The sequence below is a fragment of the Carassius gibelio genome, chromosome A11, assembly GCF_023724105.1.
Source record: "Carassius gibelio isolate Cgi1373 ecotype wild population from Czech Republic chromosome A11, carGib1.2-hapl.c, whole genome shotgun sequence".
NCBI classification, from domain to species: Eukaryota; Metazoa; Chordata; class Actinopteri; order Cypriniformes; family Cyprinidae; genus Carassius; species Carassius gibelio.
In genome coordinates, this window is record NC_068381.1 from 17,758,532 (window position 1) to 17,775,689 (window position 17,158).

General features: G+C 36.7%; 1 protein-coding gene across 1 annotated transcript in view; it reads left to right on the forward strand.

The window, feature by feature from the left end:
• Window positions 1–1,296: 1,296 nt before the first annotated feature.
• Window positions 1,297–17,158, forward strand: part of LOC128022553 (AT-rich interactive domain-containing protein 3A) — a 35,863-nt gene continuing 20,001 nt past the window's right edge. The window contains exons 1-3 of the mRNA XM_052610226.1: window positions 1,297–1,501; window positions 12,660–13,154; window positions 14,647–14,929. Coding sequence (XP_052466186.1) covers window positions 12,850–13,154; window positions 14,647–14,929 — 588 coding nt within the window. The 5' untranslated portion in view covers window positions 1,297–1,501; window positions 12,660–12,849. The remainder of the gene's footprint in view (window positions 1,502–12,659; window positions 13,155–14,646; window positions 14,930–17,158) is intronic.

Here is a 17,158-nt window from a genome sequence, read left to right on the forward strand (position 1 = left end):
ACAGCTTTGTAAATGGCACTTTGAATTTTGGACCATCGCAGTGAGGACAATCCTGTAAAATGAGGACATTTTAGCCGGTCCTCACTTTCTGAGACCCCTTTAAATGCCTGTTTGCGGGTCAAGACTTGGTTTCAGGTGTCAACTTATAATTGGTTAAAGGGTAGGTTTAGGGTAAGAGTTTGGATAAGGCACTTAGTTCTGATGAGTAGGTTAAGCTGGTAAGGAGCTAGAGATTGTGTAACTCCTCTCTCCTGGGTCCTCACAGACACAACTCGCTCTCGCTCCGAGTGGGCCTTTGAGTTGTGTGTGTATAATGTTTTACTATTCGTTTTAATTGAAAGTGTGCCTCTCACGGTTTGATATTTTAAAATGCAACAGCATTTATAAAAAAAATAAATGTTGTCCAGGTTGATGAAGTGCAAATATAAGCTTAAAAGGTTCATATTAATACCTTCATGAAAGTGTTCCGCCCCAGTGACAGCTTTTGTACCTTAGATTATTAACATTATATGTCCACAAAAATGAAATACTCGCTCTGTCCAGTGGGTGGAGACTCAATACTCTGCAAAAGTTTCTGCACTTTAAACTGAGACGTGCATACTACCCGTTCTCGGAAACGGCCTCTACTTAATACATACAACATTTATATCACACTTAATCGGATGATAAAACCATAATCTATCTCTTAAAATGATGCATATCGAATCTATTGTTCGCTTTAGGTTGGCCATTACACATAATAAGCATGAAGGTTAATTCAAAGTATATACTGACGTTTAACCTATATGTTTTTAATTCCAACCTAAATTAGAATATTATTAATATATATGTTATTATTATTATTGGCAAACAACACAGGTTGTTTATTAATGATAATCGAATAGCTCTATGTTTGCATGAGAGGTCCAGCCGCAGCTAGACATCAGTGGTGCCTGTGATAAAAGGGAATGGCCCCTGGCAGGGAACGTCGCCAAATGTATAGATAGCATCATATAGCGTATATATGTGTACATATACAGACACGGAACGAGGGGCTAAACTGGCCGCTTTTCATAATGCGTTTCGGTCATCAACACAAATATACCACCAGACACAAACACGAGTCTTTAATGCACAGGTTATTTAGCGTGGGACCGTCCTCCACTTATTAGCGTTGAGTTATTTGTAGATGTTGCCTATAGAGTGGGGGAAGGCAGCCCCATTGATTCAGAGGTTTGGAATTTGCATCTGATTGCTGTTTGTCAACCAATGGTTTGACTCCCCGACCGCAGGCACCGCCTCAGAGTAGACGCACATATGATGTTACAGCCAAATTAACCTCTATATCGAAATCAAATGAGGAAGAGAGAGGTGCTTCAGTGAGAGCACCAGCCATACTGTTTCTATTGGCTCTCGGAGGTCCGCCACAGTGATTCAAGCGTCGCCAGCTGGCTGTTTTTACAGGCAAATCAGGAATGTTCCTTCCGCTTCCCAAGAAAAAGACGAAACGGAAGTTAAACTGGTAAGTGAAATAATGTGTCTTTTCCCCTTCTCAGTCAGCCGACATTCACTTTTTCCTGTCTGTGTTGACTGTATGGGAAATGCATTGCCTCAGGAGGTTTAATGAGTTTTCATTTCTGTCATTGCTGGTTTAAAGCTGATCATATTATGATGTGTTAGTATTGGTGTCAATGTATTTTACAGCCATCAGAATAAACACTTAAGACAAACAAATATTCAGTAACTTCCATAAGACACGCGATGTATGTATGCAAATTAGTATAAATACCCGGGTTTATTATTATAATTGTTTTTTTTCAACTTGGATGTAGTTTTATATATATATATATATATATATATATATATATATATTTGTGTATTTTTTTTTTTTTTTTTTTTTTTTGGAGGTCGATTATTTGTGATCTTGCGGATGTGGAAGTTGTTTGTTTGTTTATTGATTGATTGATTGAATTAAATTGGCCTTTTTAAGTGTGAATATAAGTGTCCGGTAACTAATATAATGGATATAATACTTTTCTACTGATACAATAATAACTAAAATAATAATAATAATAATAATAATAATAATAATGCTAAGTCAAAAATAATATAATATGCAATTCTATTTAAGTGAAGAAGTTTGCATTCTAAGTGTGTACAGATATTCTTCCTTATTTTAGGTTCTGTCTAACTGTTATATTTAAAACGTTACAATTTTCTCACTTCAGAATGAAGTGTTTTTAAAGCTGAATAATTATGCAATAACTATAAATGGAAAAAAGGAAATGTTTAGAACACACAGTGGTATAATTGGCTATGTTGTGTGATGTTGTTTTCAGCGGGTGCCTTGTATACATTTTAAATAATCAATTTTAGAAAAGTGTGACATGAATATCTGTAAGTAAAATATTGAACCAATTATTGTCAATCTGTAATTTATGATATAATATTAAATATGTAAGTATGTAATGAATAATATTTAATGGTATATATTTGTCTACCTTTTTATAATGTGAGATATATCTTGAATAATATCTCAATATGCCTTCGTATATGGATTTGGATCCCTACAGATCTGTCTCTCCCAAGGGGGAAGGCAAACCTTTTTAAAGAGTGCTATTGTTGAGACTGATTTGATTTCATTCTCTCCATTCTAATTACCTGTTCAAAATCAGCACCAAGCAGATGTCTCCAAACTTAATTCGATATACAGAAAAGCACATTTGTTTGTGTAGTCTACACGTGGCTTCATCACACACTGCACTGAAACACTACACGCAACAGCTGGAAAAGATATTTAATTCAGTATCTACTAGCACTGAATCTTGGGATATATGGGCAGTTAGGGAGCGTTTACACTACAGCATTGTCAACTAAAGCAGAAAACGTTTGATGCGATTTGGGCGTTTGTTTACACACTGGGTTTCAAAGTGCAAATTTTTGAAAATTATACCGTTATCGTATCCATGTAACCTATTAAAACACAAATATGTGAAAATGGTGACGTCCTGCACATGCCTTTTACATGTTCAGTCTAACCCCATAGTGTTTCTTTACAATGTGATATCGCCAACTACTGGCCAGGTATGCATAACACCGCGGGTCCACGTGAGAAAGGATTGTTCTGACAATGTTTTCATCATCAGTAGGCAAAACTTTTCTGTTTTTAGTACATCATACCCTTAAAGGGAAGATATTTTATTGGAGAACTCCGTGATCAAACACAAAAATGAATTAATCTATGCACAATGTTTGCATTTAAATCAATGTCTATAATGAATCTTGGACAAGACAAGAGGTCCTTACATGTCTTGTTGACTCCATAGAAAGATAAATGAGAAATGTGTGTTGGATTTTGCCATAATTTAGGTGCCCAAATGCAGAACGGAAGAGAAAGTGCATGTTAAAATAAGTTGTTTGTTGCATTGCATTTCAAACTTTGGACAAATTGGACTACTTTTTACTATGGTATCTAGAGTGTTTTAATCTCTTACTCCGTTTTTTCTTCTTCTTTATATTTTCCTTTGGAATAGCGAATACTGTGGCTTGTTTGTCCGGGTGCTTTTAGGTGCTATTAAAAATCTCTTGGTTTACGGGGCCGCCTGCTAAAATGCCCTTTGGCCTGAGAGAGAGAGAGAGCGGATTAGTGTTAAAGACATATTTGGTGATATATTTCTGGTCTTAAAGACCTAACAAACAGAGTCTGAGAAATGCTATTGTCTCAAACCTGTGCACAGGAAGCGACATCCACAATGCATACGTGCATTTCTAATAATGTGGTTAGTTTTCATTGTACCAGAAGATGTAATTCTATACTAGTCCTGTGGCTAGACTAGAGATAATGTAAAGGAGTCTGTTTGTCAGCAGATTTGCATGACATGCAAATAGATAGATTTGATAAAGTTGTCAGTAAAACAAACAGAAGGGTCAGCAGCAGCAGAAGAGGAACTTTAATGCTTGTTTGGTGCACGAGAAGTGGGAAAATGACATGGTGCAATCCTTAACTGTGTTTGAATTCTTATTCCTTATGACGCATTTCTTTATTGTTACAATTAATGTATGTATGTGGGCTTTAAACTGATAAGGTGAGATACTAGCAGGAATGAGGCTCTGTGTCCGGTCACACCTGTTGTGATCAGAATGAAGCCGTCGTATCAGCCGTCATCTTTTTCACAAGTTTTCAGGTTGGCAAACCTGGCTCTGAGCTGGCCAAACTGGTTTCAGCTTTGCGTGTTTCTAAGTACTGTTGAGCGAGATCAGATATCTAGTGTCGCAGCTCAAGGAGGGAACTGCTCTGTTTTTAGATTAATCCATATGCATGTCTCGGTGTGGCCTTTTTAGCACAGAGCTCTTGGGCAACACTTTACCCAAGTGAAACAGAAAGTACCATGTAAAAGTGAGTTCAATGAGTACAAACTGCTGTTGTCATGGTACCAATACAATACAGTTCCACATTTCTTATCACCAATTTTTTATTACCAAAATTAAAATAAGTTAGTAATGCTATTAACACTTATAAGTTATTTAAATATTACCATGTAGCCTTCGAATATTGCTCAATTTTGTAAGTGTTACATTGCACAAGATTTAATCGCCAATCTGTTTTGTCACATCGGATTGTTTTTGTCTCGTCCATTGCTGTGGTTATTACTTCATCAGACATAGCAGATTCAGTCCACATTTTAATACTGTCCTCACTCCTGAAGCTTTGCAGTTTGTACTTGGCATCTTAAAAAAACATTCAACTTTTATTCAAATTATGCATGGGCTCATACAGAAACCAAGCACAGAGCGCTCCGTTTATAATCAATTAAAGGCAGGTTGCATGATCTGCCACGAGAGGGCGCACTACCAAAACAGTAACAATCGCATGGTTTGATGACGCTAAGAAGGAGCGTCGAATGATGAGATTTGTTGTCTTCTACCCAAGCGCTGATGGCCATCGATCAGACGGAAAGATAAATCATGGATTTAACGAGAGTTCAACGATTTGAGCGAGTAGATTACATACAAAGTCAATGCAAAGACACGATCAGACGCGTCCTCGTGCGGGTCTAGAGACATGATGCCCGGCGTTTGACCTGTATGCCCCATAATCCTAATCTTGTTGATCGTTATAATGGCATACGTTTTCTGTAAAGATACGGATCAAAACAACTCACCTGTCGAGTAAAACACAAGCGAGATCGGCATCTCTTTCTAGTTGAGTTTTTTCGCGAAGCTACTTCTGCATTTGTCCACGACACTGTGGTTATGTGGTTTCTAAGTCAGTAAAGGTGGTCACAAAGGGTAACTAACGTCATTGACGTGTCACTGTTTAGAATGGGAATTTTCTCATGATTTACAAGTATTTACAAATCTTACAAATTGTACCTTTTAAGCTATCAGTTCAGCGCAAACTCACTGACTGATTCAAAACCTCTTTTATAATCGAAAAACCTCTCTGTACTGCACAACGAATCTCTTCTACACATTGTGTTTATATGGTTTATACTTGTCATAGTGACATGATTTGCAAGGCGCACAGAGCTCACGCTGAATAAAACTCAAACTAAAAGCCTCTGATTAGCCATTGCATTCATGCGCTCAACAAGCATGTCTGTGATCGGTTACGATTCTCAAAGCTGCAAAAATATGTTGTAAATAGGATAATTTGACACTCACACGAATATGGGAATTTCTGAAAGCAGGTATCGTATTGATCCGGTACTACAGAGGCTGGTATCGTTATAGTATCGAGTTATTACCATCACACTACACCTTTGACAACACTAGCTTACAAGTTAATACGTCACATACTTGGAGCTGTATATCGCCAACTTGGAACTGGATTCTGTGTGCTGCATTGACAAATACACACGGCCTTTAACACATTAGATGTTTCTATAATAAGGCAGAGTTCATTGTTTCAGAAAATAGCATTCTGAGTGTTGGGAGGAGGATGTGTGGATTCAGTGAGTGGCTTGGCTTCGGTTCAAACTGCGCCTTTGCCAAAAGCCACATATTAAAACGTTTCTGTGGTTCACTGCTGTTCACCTCAAGCACCTGCTAAAAAAGTGATGATTTCACTGTTTGGGAGTGTGCCATAAGGGAATCCCAGCCAGCTGGTCTTTGCTTTTCCTTTCTGCCGAGCTACTTGGGAGCGACTTGGAGAGACGTTGTGGTAACAGAAACTGTATGCTTTGTACCTGTGGTCTGGAGCGTTTTTGATCATTGTCTAATTTGGTTAACAAACAATTCTGGCGTATTAAGTCTGGCAGTTTGCCATCGTAGTTGCACGCAAACAAAATCAACAAACTGGATTTGCAGAATTACAACATTAATCATCTGGGCTCTTTTGTCGGCCGTGCATTTATTAGACTGTCGTTAACTGAAAAGACTGGGTTCTTTAGATTATAATACAAAGCGAAAACATACCCTCCACTCACAACACGGTCTTACGTCAAACTACCAACTGACTCGTACAGCCAGTTTATTTCCATCAGGCACGTACCTTACAGGCTGCAAAATTACCAGTCCTAACCTACCCTCTTGGACTGAATATTAAAATCTGCACATGATTTGCATGTCTGGTAGTAAAAGTTGAAAAATGTCAGTGTTGTCTACTTTTGCTCCGAGCTCTGTTGTTGATGGGGATAATAAAGCGTTAAAGAACAATAACAGCATTACATGAAGAATCTGGAATGCAGAGATGACAATATGGACAGTTATAGACCCGAGCAGTGTTGCTGTACAGTGATTTCAGTCCGAGCTAGGAAAATGACTATAGTACTACAATGCAATGGACCTTTTTGATACACTAAACTAATGATAGATTTGTATATTTTCTATGGAAGTCAGTGGGGTCCATCAGCTCTTTGGTTATCCATATTCTTCAAAATATCATCCTTTATGTTCAACGGAAGAGAGAAACTCATAAAGGTTTTATTTTTGGGTAATTTAGGGTTCAAATAAGCAGATCTTTCTGAAAGCGGACTGCTGAAAAGTAGTGCATGCAAAGAAACAGAGTGGTAATGAACGGCTGTGTGGAAACAACTATACTGAACTCATCACAGATTCAGTTCCTATATGTCAAAGGCTCATATAGAGGAAATACAATTTTTTTTTTAATATCATAGTTTAAGGAGCTTTTCAATATGCTGGAAGTTGACTAACAACAACATCATCTGTGGACTTTAGGTTAAAACCTGCATAAAAAAAAAAAAAAGATTTAATAATACCTGGTGATACATTGAGTTCAAGATTTTATAGTACTGTAATATAATACAATTAGATGAGTAAGTGAGACATGATGATGATCAAAGCAATATTTACCTCCATATTCTCAAAACTTATTTTGAATAATTGCACTTAGCTGCACGCGCCAAAAAATAAATAAATTAAAAGCTTTAAAAGCTCAGTCACTGTGGTTATACCTTTTTTAAAGGTTTCAAAGGTTGCATATTATTTAAAAAGGAACTGCCCGAGTAACCGCTTTTGTACTTTGTTTTCTGGGTATGTGTATTGGTAGATTTAGAAACTAAAGGAACAATCATTTTTGTTAACCTTTAATGTCAATAAAACTCCCACCTCTCATGCACCAAACATAAGCCAATCAGTAGACTTGGGACGTATTGTACTACTAGTCACATGACATAAAAGAAAGCATATTATTTATTTATTTAAATACCGTCTTTTTAATTCCAACAATGCATCTTGTTGTATTTTTGCAACTGATTGTAAATGCGTAGCTACATCGTTTGTGAGAGCTGGCTTGAAACGCCTCTTAAAAGGGGGCTGTTTGAGGTCTCCAGGCTCGGATCCGCTTTTAAAAGTAGACTAAAAATAAAAAAGATTTTTGCTTTCTTTACATGGCATACTATTTTATTATTTGCCTTAAAGGTCCGAGAGACTGTAGTCAACAGTTAACCAGGTTGTTTAATCCTGAATGATTGTTGTTTTGCTGTCACTGAAGAGGAACTGCTCACAGGAGTAACAAATGTGGTTTCTGCATAAGCAGAATGCATACGTCTTTTGCATTTGCCGCATGTCTTCCAGACTTCCACTGGCTGTTGAAGCACGTTCTTGGTAGTTTGCGTTCACTACCATGAAATCTGGTTTCTTGCATCACATCAGCTCCTTTGAAGCTGTAAATTTGAGGTGTTGTGTTACATCCTGTTCTTGAAAAATGAAAGGGGTGACGATAAGTGCCATCACAGTTAAACATGAAGACAGTTCATTGCTTTTTGAATCACATCATGTCAAACCACGGATATTATAGTTACTTTTTTGCTAGAAGTACAAATGCTTTGTACCTTATATCTTCTCATTTCAAGGAAGAAACCTTGTATGTATAGTAAATCATTTGCATTCTCTCTTTTTTCTATCTGTTGTTTGTCAAGTCTTCTCAGTGGCACAATATCCTCAAGAATACGGGAGGTCAGGCCCAAACATGTGAAATCATGCGTGCACTTCTGTTCTTGTTCAGTTCTGAGGAAGGAAGTGTCATGTATGTGGAGGCCCAGATTTACCCACAGCTCTTACACACGCTGCCATCATCATGTAAACCGTTTAAGAGATCGGAATGAGGTTATGCAATTGACTCACCTTTCCCTTAAACATTGCAAATCGGATTCAAGAGACACCAGAGGCACTTGAGATTCAAGATCAGGATCTCTCGCTGTACATCTATGTAAACATAAAACACGGCATAAAGAAAAACCCCAAACACTATAATTACATCTATCCCTATATGAAACCTCATTATAATTTATTATAAAAATTCAGAACCATTTTGGGTTTAAGGCAAGACACGCCAGGTGAATAAGGGTAAATAAATGAGCTAATAAATATCTCCATGCTTCTCCAAACGATACAGTAGTTTATCTCTGAAAATGTCTTTTTAAATATGTGCTATTTTGCATAAATTTCCAGAAGAGAAAACCGAGCACTGGATTAAGAAATGTATTTTGTTGATGCAGATTTTAGTTTTTTTTTTTAGATCTCTCTTTCCTTTCCTTGTTTATATATATATATATATATATATATATATATATATATATATATATATATATATATATATATATATATATATATATATATATATATGAAAATAATGTAAACAGCCAGACAAAAAAAAAAAAACTGAATGATATAGATAGGAATGTGTTTGTAAATGCTGCTGAAGTGGAGATTTCTGGCTTGGCGCAGAAGAAATATCACATTTTGAGAAAAGGGCTTTCAGAATTGTATTGTAATTGAAATATACAGACGCAAATAGAGAAGGGGCAAGCAAAGCAACACTTACAGAAGGATTTTGAATGCTTTTTTTCCACTAGTTTGAAACAACACTTGATGAAAAGCCAAATAGCCCAAAATCTTAAAATTGACTGCCTTTAGAGTCTCATCTTAAATAATAATTTGTTTATTACTTAAGAATAATGATAGAGTATTTCTCCCATTTGACAAGTCTAACAACAGTCAATTTCTGTTTTGTTTTTATTTAATAGATTCTGCAAATTATAATGTGTAAAGATTCACTTTTTATAGATGTGCACATTTTTATAATAAAACTGTGTTAGCCTAGTATGTCATGTTTTTCCATTATATGGGTCACCCTGCAGTTTAGTCTGCATTAAAAACCCCATTGATCGACCACTGCACAGTGTTCACAATCATTTGTTCACAAAGTCTCAGCTGAGCTAATGGGTCAGTTTTTGTTTCATTTTCAAAGTGAAACATTTTCAGACGAGACTGTAATCGGCAAATAATCAGGAAACCTTTAGAAATATTTTTCAGCTAGTTTCATTGATTTAATAAATGCTTCTTCATGTCCTGGAGATATTTGAGACTTGAGCCTGACACCGTGGGAATCAGTGATGCACAAAAAGTCCCCTTTAAAACACACATCCCCTTAAAGATTCCACTGTAGACATCATTTAGAAAGCACAGAGATTTGAGTCTGCTTTTCCTTCGTATGAAAACCGATCTTTCATAACAGTTTGATTTGTGTGATTAACAGGTGTCTAGCTCTCAGTCCCCATGAGGAATATTCAGATGTTGGCACACTGCTGATGTGAACTAAACAAATGTAGTTTGGTTTCTGTGCATCACATTGGATGTTTCTTATAAACTAGATTTGATTGCATATTCATATTAAACCTAGATTTGGCATTATTAGTTATATTAAATGCTTACTAACCTGTTTTATGTTCATATTGTGACAATTCTGTGTGATGTAAAGAGTATAATGTGTAAAGGTACTTACCAGGAATGGATAGTACTGTAAAAAGTGGGCATTGGAGAATGTAACCAAACTGAGTTTATTAATATATATTTGGCTATTGGCAAGACAAGGAATTTTTTATTTTAGTGGCACAACTTAAGAGGTTTTACATTTCGATTAAAGATGACTTTATCAAACGTGTTTAGAGGTAAATGGAAACCATTTCTTCTCATTATGAGAAGCTTCAAAGCAGCTTCTCCAAAAACAGATCTGACATTGATAATAATCCTGAGATCTCAAAGCTGGAGTAAAAAATGTCACCAGACCAGAACCTCTCGGTTTCATTCCCATTCCTCTGCGTTTGCACATATAAAAGAGGCTGTTAGTCTGTGCAGTCATGCACGACAGCGATTGGAGATATTAAAGTTGTTTGTCTTTATCAGTTTGCACGTTCTACTCGGTCACATGCCTAAAAGGAAAAAAAAAACTAGTTGGTGTTCTTTGTGCATATTCATGATTATCAGTTTCTGGTCAGCCAGGAGTAAGTCATAGATGTTATACTGAATGTATGGTGTAAATGCATGGGTTTCAGATCCCTATGATGAATCTGGATGTAGGCCGGCTTGTCGCTCGTTATCAGTGTGGAGTTAGACCTTTAGTGCTGCCTTTGCTTTATCTCCAGTGTTTGCTCAGAAATCACAATTGACAGCGCCCCCATCCATCTCTGCTTTAACCCGTAAACTTCTGGTGTCATGCAAGATATCATCCTTTAAAATATCTTTTGTATTCACCATAAGAAAAAAGAAACTCATACAGGTTTGAAATGACTTGAGGGTGAGTAAATGACCATTTTAATTTTGGAAAAAACTATCCAAAGTAACTTACAGAAGGGACTAGGGTTGTAACGATATACCGGTATGACGATATACCGCGATATAAACATGTACGATTATCATACCGTGTACATTTGCTTATCTACGGTATTGAGAGAAAATATCAAACACAGAATCTCACCTGCGCCTAGGCAACAGTGTTCCACCGAAGGGGCCGTTCACATATCGCGTGGAAAACATTAGACGAGCTGCTTTCTGATTTTTTCCCAAAGCCTTCTGGCACTAGTGCTCTTGAGGCATCTGCCGTTGCTAAGCAACAATGACCCGCTCTCTCCATGAAGACGCGGAAATTTCAGCAATGGATAAATGAATTTGCAGCACTAAAAATTGCTTGCAGTAGCTCTGCTACTTGATTTATTTAAAAAAATAGCAATCCATGTACAGTTATGATCAGCTGTTCTTTCATCTTGGCTGAGCTTTCAACGTTGTTACGGGAAAGGTGAGGAAGCTACATGACCTGCGGTGCGCTTGCGGCATTATGAAAAGTTATTCTAATCATGATTGTGATTTCTGCTCCTCTTAATTTATTAAGCATAATCGTCTGTGATATTTTCCCACTGCTTATATATTCTAAAAACTTTTTTTTAATTTGGTATTTGCCTTATCTTGTATTGGTAACAAGCCTTCACAAGTTAGCATGGTTCCGGTTGCCAGATGTTAAGGTTAAATCCTACAATCAAAGCTTTTTTTTCTTCTTAAATCAAAACTGTCCAGTGGTTTACTTGCTTTTCTCAACCTGACAACCGTGTGCACACACTCTCTCTCTGCATTAAGAAAAAAGTGCTTATTAACTGAAAACGCAGGCAAACATGTAAGTTGTAGTTTAGTGGTCTCTGAGCTATTCTGTTAAGTTTTAAATATAAAATATATATATATATATATATATATATATATATATATATATATATATATATATATATATATATATATATATATATATTGTTTACAAGTTGTTTGATTCTGTTCTTTCTTTCAACACCTTTTGATATTCATTCATGTTTATTTCTTGCTATAACTAGTAGTAAAATGGAAGAGATGATCGGTTCATGTGTCAAACCGCTACAGTGATCTGTCAGACTATATTAAAGCATAGCAAAACCACATTTATTGTTTGTAGTTTGTGATCAAATTGACTGAATTTGAAGGCTGAGACATTGCTTCATTTTAAAAGTAACAAAGCACAAAGCTTATTGCAATCATTGGATGGCAGGTCCTACAAATAGAGTGAAGTGCACACATCAGCCGAAAACATCACCGAATAAAAGGTTGATCTTGAGATTTAAGAATCCATATCAGTTTCAATTAAAATGAGAAATCGATATTGCCAATCCAGTGTCCACAAAGCTGACATGTTTAGCTGTTGTAGTTTATCTACGTTGTGTGCACATTAGCTGCTGACAGCCGAGAAATGCTATTTAAATGTTGCGGTTTCGGTCATTGATTTTGGCTTCCAAAACTATTTCAGTCGAAACTGAAAATTGCTATTATGACCCAAATCTTTTTGGTTGCTGAAATTTCAGTGCAGTGCCAATTTTTAGATAACAAATATTTTAAATTAACATTTTATCATTTTTCTTTCTCAGGTAGGCCCCTGTGTGTGGGGGTCATCATCCCCTTAGCTGTCTGCTGGTGTCCGTTGAGTAGAAGACCAACACTTCCTGTTTCCTGAAGCCCTGCCTTCTGGATCCGGTTTATAGAAAGTGGTCCGGACTGTTTTCGGCTGCTGGGGGAAGTGAAGGGGCCTGAATCCTAGCGTGTCCTGTTTCCCAGGCAATGAAGCTGCAGGCGGTAATGGAGAACCTGCACAGACAGCAGAGAGCCAAACTGCTGATGGAGCAGGCGGGGCAATCGCATAGCCCCGCCCCCGTAGGGGAGGAGCTGAAAGCAATCACTGTCTCCGAAACCGAGCAGGCACAGATGGTGGCGCTGGCAGCAATGCGTGCGGTAGCAGCTGGACTTCAGAGAGCCGACAGCCCTATGTCTGAACACAGCAGTGGAGGAGATGATGAGGAGGAGGATGAAGAGGAAGGGGAGGAGCAATACAAGGATATGATGGGGTCTGATGAGGAAGAGCAGATGTAAGTTGGCTGTCATATGCAAATGAAAGCAAATAAGTTATTGGCTGCTACTTGAGTTTGAAGGTTTTTTTATTTTTGTTTTTTATTTTTTTATGGCATTGTGTTGTGCTGAATTTGTGACATTAGCCAGGTTTCCATCTAAAGTTGTGAATTTAACGTATGTGCAAAATTGGAATATTGGACAAAACATTTGCGAACAAGCATCGTTTCCGTCCAACAATTCAAAGAGAACAAAATAGTCCCTTCCTGATAAACTTGCACTATATTGTACATCACTAAGAAAATAGGAGAAGCCTGTGAATATAATAATTTTCTTATATAATAAATTAGTTCCACCTCAAAACGAGCAGACGAAACCCAATGAATGTGGTTACTGCTTTCGGAGGGGGATGCTGCTGTTTGGGAACGCAGTCATTTAACAGTGCTGAGAAGCTATTATACAGAAACACTGTATATTGTCCATATGTGACCCTGGACCACAAAACCAGTCTTGTGTCAGTTCTTCTAAATTGAGATTTATACATCATATGAAAGCTGAATAAATAAGCTTTCCATTGATCTTTGGTTTGTTAGGATCGGACAATATTTGGCGGAGATCTATCTAGAATCTGATGGTGCAAAAAAATCGAAATACTCAGAAAATCGCCTTTGAATTTGTCCAAATGAATTTTTAGAAATGCGTATTACTAATAAACAATTCAGTTTTGATATATTTAAGGTAGGAAATTTACAAAATATTTTCGTCCCCTACTTTTTGATTCGCTTGGCTTGGAGAAATTTATTTGCAAAATGCATTTCCATCTCCAATTATTTTCATTAACACTTTTTCGCACAATTCAAAAACCACTTCAAGTGAGCGTAAAAAAAAAAAAAGCATTTCCATCACGCGATTCTGATGCGATACTTCAAAATGCACATAAAAGCAGGGTGATAGAAACCCAGCTATTGTTGCATATACATGTGTTAAAGGGTTAAAGGGTCATTACAAACACCGGTCAGAAGTTTGGAATATTTACGGGGTTTTTTTCGTTGTTGAAGGAAGTCATTTATGATCACCAAAGCTGAATTTGAGTAAAAACTATATTACTGTGATATATAATTACAGTATAATAAAATAAATAAAAAATATAAAACTGTTTGTTTATAAATGTTTATAAATATGTGTTTTTTAAAATATAAATATGTTTTAAAATGTAATTTAAAATTTTATTTTCAGCATCATTACTCCAGTCTTCAGTGTCACATGATCTTTCAGAAATCATTCAATATGCTGATTTGCTGATTTCTTCTTATCAATGTTGGAATATTTTGTGGAAACTATGATGCACTACAAATAACGTTTTGTATTTAGGATTTGTATTTCAAATGCTTTCTTCGTATCATTTTGAATGATCATGTGACACTAAAGTAGCAATGTTTCATTAATTTTAATGAGTTGCCTGAATTCATAACCATCTCTCTGTAACATTTCATCTCATGTGTTCCTGGGCAGAAAAAGGAAATGGGATGAAGATGACTTTGAAGGGGAGATGGAAGATGACTATGATGACGATCTAGGTGATGAAGGGCTACCGTCGGGCCGTGAGGCCGTCACCCCAGGCAGAGGCATCCTCCTCTTACCCCACCGTCATTTACACCCTCACTCCCAGCTGCTGAAGGCTCGGCCTGGTTCTGAAAGTGAACCGCGGGCATTGACTCACCCCGCTCATTCATCCCACGGGCCGCTTCATGGACAGGACCACGCAGACTGGACCTATGAGGAGCAGTTCAGACAGGTCAGAAATTAACTTCTACACTAAACGGCAATATTTCTCTCTTGAATTGCCTTCCAGGGGCATTTTTTTTTACCTTTGTAAAGGCAATATATACAAAAAAAAAAATAATAATCTATAATTTCCCAAACCTGTATGAGTTTCTTTCTTCTGTTGAACACAAAAGAAGGTATTTTGAAAAATATTGGTAACCAAACAGCTTCCGTAGTATGGAAAACAAATAGAATGGAAATCAGTGGCTACTAGCAACTGTTGAACTTTTTTCAAAACATCTTATTTAGTGTTCAACAGAAGAAGGACATTTATAAAGGTTTGGAACATGAGGACAATATTTTCACATCTGGGTGAACTATCCCTTTAAATTTAACCAGTTACTGCAATTAATCACAATATTATAGACTGTTACCAGTCACATTGTTTCCAACATCAACAAAAGCCAACTTTACACTGCAAAGGTGCATCAGAAGCTGCATCTGACATGGTGCTTATGTTTATGTACATTCATTTACACTAAAATTACATGGTGTAAATATGTTTTTATAAAACAGGACCTCATTAGAGGGGGAATCATTATTGCTATTGATATTGTAATAATGGTTGAAGTCAATAAATAGAAAGTCTTTTTCTGGTTATATGCAAATTCCTTTTGACAAATGATAAAATCAAGACATCACATTGGATATTTCAGTGGCATGAAAAACAAAATAGTTTTTTAAACTATGAATAAATGATATTAAGAAAGCAACGGTCCATGATTTCAGTCTAATGTGAGTTATGCACTTTTCCTAAAACCCCCGTTATAATCACTGAAGCTGTCTACACTGTAAAATGATTCCCACTTACACATTTTCTGGATTTATCCTTTATGATGATTAGAGAATTCATGAACGCAGAATTATTGTTAACTTTGGTTTTTGCCCCGAGCCCTCATCAGACCCTGGTGGACAGGGTTATTCTAACCTGAAACAGGTCCTGCTACAATGACGTTGGTCTAAAAACATATATAGACCAAGTAAACACACTCCTTGCACACCTGGATGGTTGCAGGTGTGTAGGATAAATGTTGTGTAAAGAATAGAAATTGATGCATTCACTAGTCCTAGTGCAAATATTTATCTGGAATTGCAGCATATTATTGTACTGACATTGTTTGATATAGCAGCGTTACAGTCTAATGACCTTCTTAGGGGATCATGCCCGAAGATGTTTGTTGAAGCAAAACAGTCTTTCAATTTAATATTTGCAAGCAATGACCGCGAGCAGGACTTAACTTGAATAATGTATCTGGGGCTGAAGCTCTAATGTTTTATGCGGAGTGTGTTTTTTTTTTTTTGTGAAGTTATGAAAGTTGAACTCCTGAACTAAGCATTATACCAAGTACATCTGACTGTCAATGCTCAAAAACGCACTACATTTAAATATTCAAATTGTGTAGTTTTCGATTATGTTGGTGCACAGCTAATCACAAGCTAGACGTGTTCGTTCCAACTAGGGCTGTCACTTTTGTGAAAAAAGCATTTTCGATTTTTAAGACATAAGTGTTCATTGAATCGATTGTAAAATCGATTTTCCATGTCTAAAAAAAAGACGTTTCCCTTTTCAACGCCACATTTCGGACGAACGTAAAGAGAGCGCTGGAAACGCACAAGTCAGCTAGTCCCGAGCCTGACAAGTACGTTTTGATTCACAGCTTTTTAAAAGCGCGAACCCGTTTACAGCCCGACATTGAATGTTTTTTTTAATATAATTTAATTATTTTAAAATTAATAGTTTGGTCAAAATTGATTCCCTATTTTCATTTTCGAAACTTTTTTTGGTTGGTCCGATCGATTGTGCAATCGATTTTCGAACGAAAAGTGACAGCCCTACTTCCAACATCGTTTTCTTACCAGACTGTAGCTACGATCCAGAAACTGTAAAAGAAGTCATTTTATTACTTCATGTATTTTCGTTTGTTCTTGCTGTTTGCTAAACCTGAAGCGTATATCCCAACACATATTGTCTGTCACACAGCTATATATTAGCTGTAGTTGTTTAGCTCGTAAGAGCAGCCTGGGGCTTGCTATGATGCCATGTGACTGAAAATAAAGGAAGTTTTAAGACACATCAGAACATATCTCAGAACATGAAGCCAAATCCCGGATCATGAAGAATCCCACACATGCATATTTGTTGATTTCTCAAAATGAACTTTGAATATTGAAGGTTTCTCACTCCTACATACAGAAAGAG